Source organism: Ciona robusta, chromosome 3, assembly GCF_009617815.1.
Source record: "Ciona robusta chromosome 3, ASM961781v2".
Taxonomy (NCBI): Eukaryota; Metazoa; Chordata; class Ascidiacea; order Phlebobranchia; family Cionidae; genus Ciona; species Ciona robusta.
In genome coordinates this window covers 3,342,352-3,358,536 of record NC_143237.1, presented here as the reverse complement: position 1 = coordinate 3,358,536, position 16,185 = coordinate 3,342,352, and the positions used below count along the sequence as shown (strand labels likewise).

The following is a 16,185-nucleotide window of genomic DNA, read 5'->3' as shown; positions in this document are numbered from 1 at the left end:
AACCCCGTAACTTTACGCCAGTGGCAATAAGATTACTGCTTCATTATTACTATTGATTTTACCAGAGCGGGAGTATTAGGTTGTTTTAAATTTAAAATGCCAGTCCCGAACAGACTTCGTGACTTAATTCGAAACATCAGAAGTTGTAAAACTGCAGCTGATGAGCGGGCTATCATACAAAAAGAATGCGCCGATATCCGGAATGGATTTCGGGAAGAAGATTCTGTTTTTAGATGCAGAAATGTTGCCAAAGTTCTTTATATTTACATGCTGGGCTATCCTGCACATTTCGGACAGGTTGGTGACATAAATGCATAATCGACTTTTGTCATTTACACATTTGATGGGAGTTGGGGCATTGCCAAACTCCAAATACTTTCATAGTGGACAAACATAAGGAACCTTAGTGATTGATATGATGCATTGAGTACACTTGGCACTTAACTAGAGTATGAATGTGGTACAAGATACATTTTGCATGAAAAAGGCCTTTTTTATGCTTATTAGAACTGGGGTGCCTTATCAATACACTTTATTATTGGCATGCTATCACCTGACAGCTTGTACAGAATTCTGTTTAAAATTTATATATTCAAAAAATTACAATTAAACATTTAAGAGTTCATCTAGTTCTAAGAACATTACTTTACCATTTATTTTGTTTCTGAACCACATATAAATAATTTGCTGACTTAATTCCATGTTTTTGTAGCTTGAGGCATTAAAGCTGATCGTCAGCGGAAGATTTACGGATAAACGAATTGGATATTTGGGAGCAATGTTGCTTGTGGATGAATACAGAGAGGTTCATCTTCTTATGACAAACTCACTTAAAAAGTAAAAGAGATTCTTATGTTCAATATGTTATGTTTTAATGGTTATCTTTTACAAAATTTGCTTCTTTTTTTTTCTATCGCTTCTTATTTGAAAAATAAATAAACTTGTGAATAGTAATAAGCATATATATATACATAAATAAGATATATATATTATTTCATTATATTAAAAGTATTGTTAAACTTATTATTAAGTTATTATGTCTATTAAAATTTTGTCTGTCATTTCTTCACCTTGTGTTACCCCACGTTGTTCATACTATGCTGTTCCAAGTGTGATACAAATGACAGTAACCTGGAAACATTTCCTTTCAGTGATATGGACAACCCGTCACAATACGTACAAAGTCTTGCTCTGTGTACTCTTGGTAATGTTTGTTCAACAGAGATGGCAAGAGATTTGACATCCGATGTGGAAAGATTGTTGAAAACTGCAAATGCTTATGTTAAAAAGAAGGTATATATCTATATATGAGTAATTAATTAATATTTAAATTCATGTATATAAAGTAACGTAGGAATATTGATATAACATGTTGGGGCTGGGTTTATTTATTTCCAAAAATAAGTATAGCTGTGATTTGGGTCAGGTTACGTAGACTTACACAGATATTTATTTTACACTGTTTCACATTTATTTACACTGTTTAACTGTTAAAGCATGTCATTTAATAATTAACTTTTTACCTGTTTATTAAACCGCTGTTTAACACATCAGAAGTAATTTATTTTTTCCTTTTGAATGTCTATTTAGTTAAAACCCTTTATTAAAATAGATATGTTTTCAATGATACTACTCTACCGTTATAAAATGCTTATATTTTTTAAATGTAAATGAATTATTTTTCCTAAATGTCAAATTAAACTTGAATACAATCCAGGCAATCTTATGTGCTTGTCGAATCGTAAGGAAAGTTCCTGAAATGATGGAAAATTTTATTCCCTTGACCAAACCATTACTTGCAGATAAGAACCACGGTAATTAATATTTCAGCTTTTTTTATTAGGTTGAAAATTATGCTTTGTGTGATATTTTCCGAATTCTAATACTAAATGTGATGGCTTTCCAATTCTGATATCAAATAATAACAAGACCTCTTTGATCGAATGCATGTAATGTTAGAATGCCACTGTTTACTATATAAGAACACAAAATTACTCAAGCATAAGTTATGCTGCATAACATTAAACATAGAGATTGAAAAAAACATTAATAATAAAACAATTGTTTCAACAATGGGATACTTTAAGGAGTTAATGTAGAGGCCATAATAAACATAAAAAAACTTATTGAAGTAAATAATAATTATATATATATATATCTTCTAAAATAAAATATTAAATATTAACCTTTATTTTCAGGTGTGATGCTTACTGCAGTAGCACTGATCACGGAATGTTGTCGGAAAAATCCGCAAGTTCGAGCCAACTTCAAAAAGGTATGCTTCACTTTGTGCAGTGTGTTTGGATAAAAATCAGTAAATGCCACTGTGTGTGGATGTATTTGTATTTTGAGACATCAGTCTTTGTGGGCTGTAACCAGATTTGAACCTGATTTTTGAACTAATTCATATCTTAAAAGGGAAAATGATTGTTCTCACATTTTTGGCACAAAGTATTTTTAAAATAAGTCAAAATTTTTTAAAAAGTGTGGCACAAAGTAATTTCACAGCATGCTATGTGTTGTCAATTATCAATTTGTTTCCAAAACCCAACATTTCTAAAATTTCAAATAATTTCCTACTCACTGCATGGATGAAGTTACTTTGCCCCCCACACTAAACCCCCCATCTCGAACTTACTTAGAATTTTTCCCGTACTCGCGGTTGCTTTCAGCTCGTACCTACTCTCGTACGAATCCTTAAGAACCTCATCATGTCCGGCTACTCACCTGAGCATGATGTGAACGGCATCAGTGATCCATTTCTACAGGTAAGATTTGGAAGGTAGAATAAAATACATTGTTTTTCTACCATCTGGTTATAGGTAAGTTATAGAAATTTTAGACAGTGGCAACTTTATATTATATGCTTGACTGCTTGTTTATATTTTTAAGTTTTTTATTACTGTTAGTGTTACGAATGTGTCAAGCAGTTGAAAACCATAAGAACAAGCAGTTTAAAAGCCAGGTAAAGAACAGAAAGCGGTTCAACTTAACGTGCGGCTGATCTTGTAGTGACATGCGTCTATTTAACACAAACCTCAAGTGCTATTGATTGTAGATTAGAGTGCAGCCACAGTGGGGATCTGAGTCTACAATCATGTGTTATCAGTTTTTTGTTGAATTTATACAAACCAAATTTCTTGTTTATTTACTATTAAATCAGATTAAACATTTGTGTATGTCGTTTATTTCATTATTCGTTAATTTTAGTTTAATTTCATCAAAAGTACTTGGCTTGGAAACAGCATTTTAATTTTATAATGTCATATATCAATAGGAATATTTTGAACATAAATAGCTGTTGTTTGTCTGCTAAGTCTAGCGACCACGCTTATTTCTTCCATTTAAATATATTTTTAACCAAAAGTATGTTTAAACAATTGTTGTTTTGTTGCTATATTCTGTTGTTTTGTTTTAAATATATTTTAATTTTCGCTATCAAACAGACAAATAAAAGCTATTATTGTTATAATATAGATTGTTTCTTATATGTCTTTATAATCCTGTTAAGAACAATAGCCAGGGTTTCTAGTGGGTCAGATTGCAAATACAAGTAAATGTTATTAATTTCACGAAAACTTAAACGGGCTTTCCGGGTGTTAGGGTAATGAGCCAAATCTGGCCTAAATACCAGGTCAGGCAAAGACCTCACCCACAAAGAATAGTAAAATTACCTTCACTGTTTTACATATCATGTTACCAGGTTCGTATCCTCCGTTTACTGCGAATTCTTGGTCAAAACGACAGTGAAACGAGCGAAACAATGAACGATATTCTTGCGCAAGTCGCCACTAATACTGAAACGAGTAAAAATGTTGGAAACGCCATTTTATACGAAACTGTTCTTACCATCATGGATATTAAGTCAGAAAGTGGATTAAGGGTAAGAGGGGTTTAAAAATGAGATTGCCTATTTTACTGTAACTAATGTGCCTGACTATGCCTGGTATAAATGTGATTTTTAAAGTATTTTAAACATATAGTTTTTTCATGCACATATTATATAATTTTGTTAATTTGTGAATTACAAATTAAAGATTTAATATTTATTTGGCAGAAAGTAAAGTGGGCTAATAAAAAACAATGGGGTACTTGACATAAGAAAGAACAACCCATCTGGCCCACTAAAAAATCATTTTATTGCAACTATTTTTTTGTGACTGTGTTAAACGCCTTTATTATATAATTATTAATTCATTGAGACATGTTCTATTTGATATAATTTAAATAATTTTTTTGATTCAGGTTCTTGCTGTTAACATCCTTGGAAGATTTCTGTTAAATAACGATAAAAATATAAGGTATGTTCTAACAGTTCTTTGTTGCATTGGTGTTAATGTGCCATGTTTTTTAAAATTTTTAACAAAAGTTGAGTTACAAGGCCAAAATGAGTTAATAGTCGTCAAACATAGGGAACCTCATTGATAAAAGTGTAGAGTGCAGTATATTTTAACTCTACTTGTTTGTATAGAGACATAACAGCAGGGGAAAGGCTATTTTACGCTTAAAACTGAGGTGCTAAAATATAGATGTCATGTCACCCCTGTTTTAAAATCTGAGGGATATGTGACTTCAGGCACTGCTAAGGTTATGCATATTGGCACAAAGTGTATGTTGTTGCTTCATTCCTTTAATAATTTAATCAATTAATATTTTTACAGATATGTTGCACTTAATTCATTACTACGCACTGTACATACTGACATGACAGCCGTACAACGACACAGAACAACAGTTCTGGATTGTCTTAAAGATCCCGACCCTTCTATTCTTAGGTAACAATTTTGATAATCATTATTGGTTACCAAAAAATTTTGAAAGTATTTTTTAAGTCTGAAAATTAATTATATTCTGAGTAGTAATTGTTGTAATAGATTTGAAAAAGGTATTTTATTATGTATCAGTGGTTACCAAAATTTGGATACTATTTTTAAAGTCTGAAAATTTTAAGTATGTTTTGAATACTAAATGTTTTAATAGATTTGAGAAACATATTTCATAATATATTACTTAAATTCCAGTGTTTGTATGGTTTTAATTTTTTTTTTCTTTTGAAATCTCACCATTGATATTCCATTTTTGACACAGGCGAGCAATGGAGTTATGTTTTGCATTAGTGAACCACAGTAACGTGCGAGGTACTATGAGAGAACTGCTCTCATTCCTATCAAGGTAACTTCATTTTATTTTAATTTTAAACAAAGATGTTGCATGTATGTCTATATATAAGAACCACAGAAATAAAAAAAAGTAGAATGCGCAACTGCCCAACACCGTGATACATTCTTTTTTTTACTTACGTGACCGCCAACTTCGTCCCCATTTCGCTTGGTCTCTATTGTAAAAAAAACCTACTAAAACTACTGTAGCCGCATAGTAGTTTTAGAGGTTTTAGCTGTTTATTTCAAAAACTGCACCAGCCATTCAAGTTTATTGGGCCAGTTTAGAAATTTGGTAGGTTAACGCTTACAGTTTACCACAAAAAAATTAATTACTTAATAAATTTAAATAAAAACCTTCAAACAAACATTTTTGTTAGAAATATATATGTATATATATATATTAGAAAATATTTGTTTTACACCATAACTTTAAATTAAGTCAAAATACGAAGAAAAAGACGCCCTGGATTCCATTGACTACAATAGTAAACGGGAACGACTCGCGAAAGAGAGAGAGTATCTCTTCTCTCATTTGCCGACATTGGAGATGCGCGTTCTATTCTTTTTTATTTCTGTAATAAGAACGAGCAATTTTGTAGAAATATTAACTGATAATATGCCAGATGTATTTACTATAAATTAATCATCATGTATTTTATAATAAATAAAAGGATATTACACTCATCAAAAATGGAACTGATATTTTAACATTCAGAATAAACATAGTTTTAATTTTAGTTTAAAATGGGAATTTACTATACATAATCATCATGAATTTTATAATGGATAAATTCCTATTACATTTATTAAAACTGCAGCCTGACAGTTTGTTCACACTATATGCTAATTAGATATAATATGAGTGAAGACAGTTAGCACTCGCAACAGGATGTTACCACACATACACCTGTGGTACCTGTAAGTAACGCTACTATAATGCGTATACACTTTGTTAAACTGAAAATAACTTTACCAAATTTCCCTCATCAAGCAAAGTAGTATTAACTTAATATAGCGTGACTTACTTACCTTACCACATTATATGCAGATGTCCGTTAGATTTCAAGTCTGATTGTTCTTCTGGGATCTTCACAGCTGCCGAGAAATACACACCAAACGCACGTTGGCACATCGATACTATGCTCAAAGTTTTAACAACGGTGCGTTTGAATATTTTAAAACTTGATTATTAGTATATTGTATATAGCGGAGTGGGGGAAGATGGGACACCTTTTCATTTTAGTTTCGTGTCCCATTTGGTAGTAAACAAAAAACATTCAAAGAATTATAAAACCGTATCCTCACTAGTCACCAATTTCAAAGACCGTTGTTAATTGTTTAAAATACGATCAGGATATCTGCTTAAGGTGTCCCATCTTACCCTGCAGTACTATGTATGATTTATAGGATAGTAATATGCCCTAAATGTCAGGCTCCCTGCCATAGCATATAATCAACTATATAGAAAATATATGTGTTAAATAAGCATTTGTTGCTTCATAATGTTTTATATAATAGGCATTAATAAGGTTGTATTCACTAATCAGGTTACCACCCTTTTACTATATGATTATACAAGACAAAACCAACTATTTTTATGTATATCTGTAGTGTAGTGACTAGTAAGTCTAGTGACCTTCCAATAAGTAACTTATGTTTTTTATCAATTTACTTATCTTTCAATTCTTAATGCTACCTTTTTTCTGTTTGAATATTCATTGTACAAGACAAAACCAACCATTTTGGTGTATATCTTAACTGTACAGTGATAAGATTCTTAACACGGTACAGTATACTGAATTGACAATGCATATATCCTATTATAAACCTATATGCCCACAAAAAATAATTTGCCTTCTATAATTTGTAGGCTGGAAACTATGTTCGTGACGATGCGGTTCCCAACCTTATTCATCTCCTTTCAGCCAATGATAAGATGCATGCTTACTCAGCTCAGCAGTTGTATAAAGCTATGCTTGATGTTGATGACATGTCAGTGCAACCTCTTACACAGGTGCGTGGTATTAATATTTAAAATAGGATTCAATATATAGATGTGTTTTATCTATATAGTTGGGTGGGGGAAGATGGGACACCTTTTCATTTTTTTTCCCGTCCCATCTGGTAGTAAACAAAGAACATTCAAAAAATTATAAAACCCTATCCTCGTTCGGATATTATGTGCCAAAGGTGTCCCTTCTTCCCCCACCCTACTATTGAGGTGTTTTTACTTTACAATGGAAAGCAACGGTCACAGTTAGGAAGTTAAGTAATAGTTTCATATACTAAAACTTGAGTATTTTACATATAAAATTGTGAAATGTATTAAAATTGAAATAATTTGTTTGTTTGTAAACTGATTCAATTATTTTATATGGCAAACATTAAATTTTGTATGTATTGACATTGGTACTTTTTAAACTATTTTTTATTATTTAATAAGGTGTAAAACCTAATAACTAGCCATGGTAGGGACTTAGTGATTCATTACCCATACCCCATAGCATACAGTATAGGCTGCAATGCCTGTAGCTATATTGTGTAAAATAGTTCAAAGATTTATACATATTCGTATATAGTAGGGTGGGGGAAAATAGGACACCTTTAGTGCAAAATATTTGAGTATCCTGATCACGTTTTAAACAAATAACAATGATCTGTCAGAGTTGTGAGGATATGGTTTTACAATTCTTTGAATGTTCTTTTCTTTACTACCAAATGCAACAAGAAAATAGAATGAAAAGGTGTCCCAACTTTCCCACCCTACTATGTATAAATATATATATATAATATATATATATATATATATATGTCTCAAGCACACAGACCAGTAATAAGCTGCATCTAACAATGTAATAATAGTCTTCTAATATTAATTGCGTCCCGCACACTGTAGGTGGCGTGTTGGTGTTTGGGTGAGCATGGAGATGAACTTGTTAGTGGATCTAATGTTGAAGATGAACCAATTAATGTAAGTTATAATAACATTGGGGCTAAATTGCTACATTCTACTATATCAGCGGTTCCCAAACTGTTCTAAAAATTTTGCCTGGTGGACCTGTTACAATTATTTTTATGTTTCGCGGCCTTATGTAAATCAAAGAATGCTATAGGAAAAAAGGGATAAAGCAAGCATTTTACCTTAGAAAGCTTTATTATCGAATCACAATCTTGCTGTATATTGTGGAGCCTCTGAAATTTCTGTACTGACCCCAGTTGGTCCGCAGACGCAGTTTGGGAGCCGCTGTACTATTTTGTTTTGTTAAAGGATTTTTAATTTTAACATAAAAAATGCCAGAGTTTGTAAAATATGTTTATATAGTTGACTGGCTTTTGCCTTAATAAGTTTAATATGGATGTGCAAATCACAAATTAGGGATAAGTTCAAGTAAATAAACCTTATTATTTTAGGTTAACTATTATATATTGTATAGTTTATTTACAATCATAGGCACCTAACTGTTAAAAATTCAAGCTACCATAAGTTTTAACAGATAAAACTTATGTCAGCAAAAAAACAGGACCCTTTTCTTGTCATATTATAAGTATTTATTTAGGAAATAGACTGATCATTGCACTATCACCACTGTATAGTGTTTATTTTAAACATTTTCTAAGATAGGTTATTAAATTGTTTATACATTTATACTGGGTACTCTGATTTATTTATTTTTGGGAAAAAATGCATACCTTGCATACCCATGTTAGACGCCTATGGTAACATTGCATTGATTTTCACTCAGGTAAATGAAAGTGATGTTTTGAACTTACTTGATAAAGCATTGAAGTCATCTCTCACAAACCCAGTCACCAAATCTTATGCAATAAATGCTGTTATGAAGCTCAGCACTCGATTCTCGGGATACAACAGGTTTCTTTTAAATCTTTTAATTTGTTTTTTTAGATGTGATTTAAGATATTGTGGGCCTCTTACAACAGCTAAGAGGATTTTTTTAGTTTTATTTTATAGTTTAGCTAAGAGGATTTTTTACATTTACAACTAAATGTTTACTAAAAACAATTGGGCGTTCAAGCTGTTTCTTTTTTCTACCAAAAAACTTACAGACATGATTACACTGCCTATATAAATGCAGAAAAATGTAAACAAATACGACATGATTATACTGCCTACATAAACTACAGATATGATTATACTGCAAACATAAATAAAGAAAAATGTAAAAAAAATAATTGTTTTTATACTGCCTAAATTTTTTATAGATATGATTACACTGCTTACTCTTAATGGTCATTCTTTTAATTTATCCATTAAACTATGTTTCCAGTCAAGCACAGCAGATAGTAAGCATTCATTCCACCTCTCATGACATGGAAGTCCAGCAACGATCCGTTGAATACAACGTTCTATTCAACCAGCATGATAACTTACGTCCTGGTTTGTTGGAACACATGCCACAGTTTGAGAAGCAAGTCACCACCACTAATGGTGAAGAGGGAGGCGAACAATTGGAATCACAAACAGTTGAAAGTGTTCAACAACCCGCAAGTGTTGCGCAACCCGAACCACAACAGGTGTGAATTTATTTGAGCTTACTGTTATGATATTATGTTAGACCCCTACAGCTTTTTTTTTGATGCTATATCGCCATTAGGTGGTGTTTGATGAATAATGTGTTACATTGTTGAATGACACCGACTAGGGCATTTTGTTTATCATTATTAAATTTTTAGTCGTGATGATAACGCCTCATTTTGTGCATTCTGGTATTACTGACATGTTTAAGTTAACTTAATTTTTCTTATTAAAAGACATAATACCACACCACTAACCAACTAAAATATTTTTGCTAGATATCATATAGTAGAGTGGGGGAAAGATGGGACCTTTTTTAGTTCTATTTTCTCATCTCATTTGGTAGTAACAAAGAACATTTAGAGAAATATAAAACCGTATCCTTAACACTTTCGTAGGCCGTTGTTAATTAAAACATGATCAGGATATCTGGATAATGTGTGTTAAAGATGTCCCCTTGCCCCCACCTTATTCTATCATATTTTAACAACTTTATTCTTTCATTGTAGCAAAGCAATGTTGATCTGCTGCTCGATCTTGTTGATTTTGGTTCAAGCAGCAACAATCAAAAACAACAACAAGCAGCTCCTGTTGTTCCCAGCAATGACATCAACAGTTTGTTGGATCTTGGTTTTTCAATGCAACCACAAACCACACAACCAGCACCACCAGCTGTGAATGGTTTTAACAACCAACCAAATGTAAACAACCTCATGGGCGGTTCATTGCTCGACGGATTTCAATCCCCAGCACCTACTGTCATCAACAACATGCAAAGTATGTTGTGTAAATTTTCGGTGTTGAATATTTATGAATATTTATTCAACACTAGATATAAATTCCTAAAAAATATGAATAATTAGGGCGGAACCAACTATTGTTACTATTTTTGCATTTTAATAATTTGCATATTAGAAAATTAATCATTTTTCGAAAAAAGACTTTTTTTAAGGATTGGCCACTCATTCATCCAGCTGCATGTATGCAAGTGATCAGCAAATTCAGCACATGCCATTTGTACAGTGAACCTACTTTTTATTATTACCAAAATAATGTAAATTTATTCTTTATTCAAAAAGGTTTAGATTGCAAAAATTAAAATGAGTGGCATATCAAAAACTATGGCCAAACCAATTCTGGCCTAAACCCCCCGAACCCATGGTGTGGCCACGCTGCGCGACCTCACTCATATAGTATAGAAATATTAAAAATTATCTGTACCATTTCTTGCACCACAGAGCCAGTTATAACTGGCGTTACAGCATTTGAAAAATCTGGACTCTTGATAAAGTTTCAGTTTGAGCGAGATGGTAACATACTTAATGTGATGTTATCTGCATCCAATTCCAATGCACAGGATCTGAATGAATTTATTTTTCAAGCTGCTGTACCAAAGGTGAGGATTTTTTATACTAAAGGTGTTTATTTAAACTGCTGGACCAAAGATCTGTTTGTAACATTCAATATTGGATCTGGAGTTTGAAGCAATTCGTCGCTTCGTTTACGGTAGTGAAGATTTAGAAGTGTTTTAATTCAAAAGACAGGATATAGCGACAAAACAACAGTTGTTAGAACACACTTACAGTTAAAAACATTTTAATTGGAAGAAAGAGAAAAGTTAAAAGATGCTTACAGTTAAAAACATTTAATTGGAAGAAAATGAGCAGCAAACAAGCCATTTATGTTTAATTATTATCAAGTTAAACTTCTAATAGAAACACTTGGTTGAAGCAAATGAGGTTTTTGCTTAGAGAGATAAACACTAACAAAAGTAGTTAACATTCACATTACCTTGCAGTCACTACAGCTTCAAATGTTGCCTCCAAGTGGAAATACGGTTGGTATGAACAACAGCAACGTTCTAACGCAAACGATTAAGTTAAATAATCCTAATAAGGTATGAACATCATTTTGTTTTTTAGCTTCATTTTTAATCAGTTTTAAAATATTTATAATAGATTTTAATAATCGTATGTAGAAGTATATTTAAAGTAAGTTTATTACAGAAAATTACAGAACCTGTTTTTCTTTTAAGCAACTTTTAAAATGTATCATTTCATACCACAGGCACAGCCTAGACTACGCATGAGGATATCATACAACTATCAAGGCCAATCAGTTCAAGAAATGGGCGAATTTAATGACTTTCCACCAGCGACTTGGCAGTGAAATGCTACAGCTCTTAGACCAATCATATATTTAGTGTAACAAAGTCTTAATTCCCAGTGAAAGTGCAGCGGCACGCGTGATAAAGTGCACTTGCTTGTGTAAAACTACTGCAACTAACTTGACTTATTTCCAACTTGCCTAGTAATGGCCACAGCAAATATAAGTGGCAATAGGTTAGTAAACATTCTATATATCTAGTGTCCTTTTCAGTTATTGCAGCTTGGTAGTTGCAAATCAGTCATTGATTAAAACTTTTATGTAATGGAAGTTGAATATAATGCAATGGGTTTACAATGGTTGTGGTAAAGATAGTGAAAGTAGCACTTGATGTAAATGGTACTACTTTTATAGGACAACATCAACAATACTCAATATTTAACCTTTACTTCTATTCAAAGTTGTGTTTTAGTTCTTAGTATTTATACTATCCATCATGGGTTATAATATCATTCAGTAGGCTGAGTAGTCATTGAATTGCAACCATCTATGCCTGTGCATTAGACTTTCAACCTTACACTTAAAAACCTGGAACTAATTTCCATCTGTTTTATATCGAAAATTGTGTGACATATTTCTTTCTTTTGACTGTTTGCTGGGAATCTTGTACAAATCTACATATATGTAGCTATTCTAATTTTCACAATTGTTTTTAAATGTCTTTATCATGTTATGCTCACCACATATTAAATTTCTTGAAAAGCTTCATTTAAATATTTTGAAATAAGTAGAATATATTGTGATAATGGCAAACATATATGTCTGTTAAATTATTATGTGTAAAACAGCCAATACAATGTGCCCGAAAAGACAATTGTATATTTGACTCAATTTAATTTTAAAGTAAAGTTTACAATATAGTTGCACATTATTTAGTTACTGTACATGGTATGTGAAACTGATGGATGACAGTTATCTATCCATGCGGTTTTTTTTTTCTGAAACACTGGGTTTAATAATGACCAGAGACAAAGAAATATCGAGTAGACCAACCCATTATTACGTGAAAGACAAGTCTTTTAATGCGGGTAAATTTATATATTTTTTCAAAAGGTGTTTGGTAAGGTAAATAGAGGCTGTTTTTCGCCTTCCCACAAAAGGAAAACACAAACAACACCTAACAAGTTCGTTTTGAAACCACTGCAAAAGTCACCGCTTTTGCTCTATTTTGGACACACAAAGACAGCAGTTGGACTTCTCTGTGTTTATTGATAAAACAGGTGACACATACTGACAATGGTACAAACAACCAACACCTAACATGGGTATGATGCTAGAACTGCTCACCAAAGAGCCAGGAGTGCCATTTGCAACAAATGAAAACAGTGAATGTTGTATTTCTCAAACTTATTATGCCAATAAAAAATAGCCTTTCATGATCATATTAATAACCACAATTTTTAGATTATTTTTGAAGTTTTACCTGTCAATTGCTTCATTATGAATAGTAATAACTATCACTAGTAAGTGGATAAAACCCAATAAAATTGCATTTGAAAATATAAATTTCCCCCACGGTTTCCATTATAAAAATAACAAATATACAACTCATTTTATTCATTTAAAGAACAAAGTGATAGAATATTCATCAATAGTTTTGAGTTTTAGCAATTTACCAAATTTTGATTTAGAGGTATACAGGTAAAAAAACAAGCAATTCATTTATAAAGTGCACAGTGAAGCATAATTTGCAATACCTTTAATCACTATTTTACTCCGAAATAAGTTTATATTTTAATATCTTTCACAACTTTTTCAAGTTTCATGGCTTTGTCTGTGTCCCCATCCATATGAAGCTGGCCACCTATATAAGCATTATATGGAGTTACCGAACCTGCAATTATCTTTTGCAGTGTAGACATAGATAGGGAAAAAGTAACATCAGGAGACTCGCTGCATACACCCAAACCAACCACACCAGATCCTGTTCTTAAATCAGCGAAAAAATTTCCATCTTGTATACCGGTTATGTTGAATTGATAAAGTGTATCAACCTCTTGCACAAGTTCTTCATTCACTGCAGTTTTTAAAACACGAAGCAAGTTTTCCATTGTTGAACTGGTTGGTGGTTCCGCATCATTTGCTTGTTGAGATTGAGCATTGGCAACTTGCGCGAACAGTTGCGTTGCAAATTGAGCAATACCCCCGAAATTATCAACTCCCGAACCTGTGAATGCATCTCCTGTTTCTGGAGGCGGTGGGGCTCCATACATTGGCATGAATGCTGGTGTTTTATTCTGTGGAGCCATAATTAAAGTAATGTCAGATAATTCAACCCTGCTTACAGCTAAACCCCATTCCTTTGCTGACTGGTTGATATCGACTTGTAGGTCGTATGACAAACCTTGTCGCTTCGTTTTTATGTCGTTGTAAGTTTTCTTGCAGAGCAAATTCATCATGCAGCCTTGTGAAGCATCTCTAATAGAATGGTTCATGTTTTGAACAGACAAACTCATTAAGCGAGGATCCTGAATACTGAAATGAACAATGGCTCCAATGGAGATGATGCAGCCATCACTTGTACATAGCTTGGAGGGTGGCACATTAAATGCTTTTGTTCTCATGTCTACTTTCTTCCAGTGGTCAATACATGGCAACACCAGCACAACACCGGGACCTTTAATTGGAATGAGTCTCCCAAGTCGATATATGATGATTCTTTCATACTGGTGAGCAATTTTCAAACAAAAGAATCCAGAAATTGGAAAAGTAACTAAAAAAAATAAAAACACAAAGAACTTCACGAAACTGGTGCAGATGCAATCAAAGCAAGTTTGAGTACTTTCTGTTTTAAAGGTATTTTTAATCCGTTTTTCGTCCCCACTGAATGTAAAATGAGATCGAAAATCAATTTCTTCATATTGCTTAACAGGTTGATATTTGAATGTACTCATTTTGTAAACACCTAAAACTTTGAATAGAATAAATCTACAAGCGGAAAGAAAAAGTCATGTGTTAGTAATTTTGGTTTCTGTTGTAATCAATCCTATCACCTCCAAGCCTTAAGTCTATTGGAATAAATCAATATCATTAGTGCGTAACGGTAAATCCCAGAAATAAAAAAGAAAAAATATGTCGGTAAAATTATGTCGGTAAAAAAGAGAGGTGATACACTCTCTTTCTTTCGCGACTCGTTCCCGTTTACTATTGTAGTCAATGGAATCATAGATACCTAAACATATGTTTAGGTATCTATGATGGAATCCAGGGCGTTTTATGTTATTTTTCTTTGTTTTTTTGACCAAATTTCAATTTATAGGTAAAATACCTATTTCCAAATAGATATATATATTTCCAACAGACCGTTTTTAATTAAATTTATTAAATAATTGAATTTTAGTAAACAAGCACTAAACTGTAAGCGTTAACCCACTAAATAACTAAACTAGCCTAATAAACTGGAATAGTTGGTGTAGTTTTTAAAATAAACAACCAAAACCTCCTAAAACTAATGTGCGCCTATCTTTTACAATGGAGACCAAGCGAAATGGGGACGGAGTTGGCGGTCACGTGAATAGAAAAAAGAATGTATCACGGTTTTGGGCACAGAAATAAAAAAGAGTAGAACGCGCAACTGTCCAAAACCGTGATATATTCTTTTTTTTTCTGTTTTTCCTAACAAATGGGACGAAAAAATGGTCCCGTCTTACCCCACTCTACTATATTGGTTCTAGAGTAGGATTTAAAACCACCAGTTTAAGTGCCATAAATATATCTAAATATAAACCTTTGTAACCATGTGAATAAGCGCGAAGCTTTTAAAAGACTTTGGAAAATGATCATTTCAGTTCTGTTATGATATAGTAGATTGGGGTAAAATGGGACACCTTTTCTTTTTATTTTCTCGCCCCATTTGGTAGTAAACATAAAAAAAACTATTATAAAACCGTATCCTCACGACTCCCACAGACCGTTATGAATTGTTTTGGAAATTATGTGCTAAAGGTGTCCCATCTTTCCCCACCCTACTATATATCAACACATGGCCAACAGAAAGGTTTAAACAACAATTCGATTTTAAACCAAAGTTTGAATAAAGTTATGCAGTCAAAGATGTAAGAAGTCACAAAACTGGTTAACTCAATTAAACATTAAAGTAAAAAAACTACAAACAAAACCAACGCTATAAACACTGTGATTTTCATTTCTTTCGCCATTCGTTGCATAACTGGGTGTCTATCTCTGGCGTCTTACAGATAACTGGCATCCTTATTCTTGTGAGGAAAGGGCGTGTCCGGAACAGTTTTACCTAAGAAGTCGCAAAGTGGACCCCAACCCCAACCGTCACTTAAGCAAAAAAGTAAAAGATTTTCTCTCGGAGCG

General features: G+C 32.6%; 2 protein-coding genes across 3 annotated transcripts; one reads left to right on the top strand and one right to left on the bottom strand.

Annotated features, from left to right (window-relative positions):
* Positions 1–44: 44 nt before the first annotated feature.
* LOC149737870 (AP-1 complex subunit gamma-1-like) lies at positions 45–12,676 on the top strand. 2 transcript variants are annotated; one of them, XM_089875667.1, is made up of 19 exons: positions 45–297; positions 713–837; positions 1,152–1,293; positions 1,718–1,814; positions 2,199–2,275; positions 2,673–2,768; positions 3,704–3,883; positions 4,246–4,301; positions 4,662–4,775; positions 5,089–5,172; positions 6,211–6,322; positions 7,033–7,176; positions 8,059–8,133; positions 8,906–9,033; positions 9,449–9,695; positions 10,206–10,473; positions 10,935–11,092; positions 11,495–11,593; positions 11,764–12,676. In XM_089875667.1, the coding sequence occupies exons 1-19, from the start codon at positions 97–99 to the stop codon at positions 11,863–11,865; spliced, it is 2,505 nt and encodes an 834-aa protein (XP_089731793.1). In that variant the 5' UTR covers positions 45–96; the 3' UTR covers positions 11,866–12,676. The 2 variants fall into 2 exon arrangements, with proteins under 2 accessions (XP_089731793.1, XP_089731792.1); XM_089875666.1 differs by having other exon boundaries at positions 2,643–2,768.
* A 375-nt stretch (positions 12,677–13,051) lies between these two features.
* Positions 13,052–14,834, bottom strand: LOC149737869 (stomatin-like protein 1). The gene has a single exon (XM_089875670.1). It carries the CDS (start codon positions 14,754–14,756, stop codon positions 13,590–13,592), a length of 1,167 nt encoding a protein of 388 aa, XP_089731796.1. The 5' UTR covers positions 14,757–14,834; the 3' UTR covers positions 13,052–13,589.
* Positions 14,835–16,185: the final 1,351 nt, after the last annotated feature.

What these genes read in the sequence shown, in the direction of transcription:
- LOC149737870 (XM_089875666.1), top strand. Translation starts at nt 97, where the DNA reads ATGCCAGTCCCGAACAGACTTCGTGACTTAATTCGAAACATCAGAAGT. An exon ending in ATGCTTATGTTAAAAAGAAG is followed by an intron (nt 1,294 to 1,717) that starts GTATATATCTAT and finishes AATACAATCCAG; the next exon opens with GCAATCTTATGTGCTTGTCG. An exon ending in TGCTCAAAGTTTTAACAACG is followed by an intron (nt 6,323 to 7,032) that starts GTGCGTTTGAAT and finishes TATAATTTGTAG; the next exon opens with GCTGGAAACTATGTTCGTGA.
- LOC149737869 (XM_089875670.1), bottom strand. Translation starts at nt 14,756, where the DNA reads ATGAGTACATTCAAATATCAACCTGTTAAGCAATATGAAGAAATTGAT.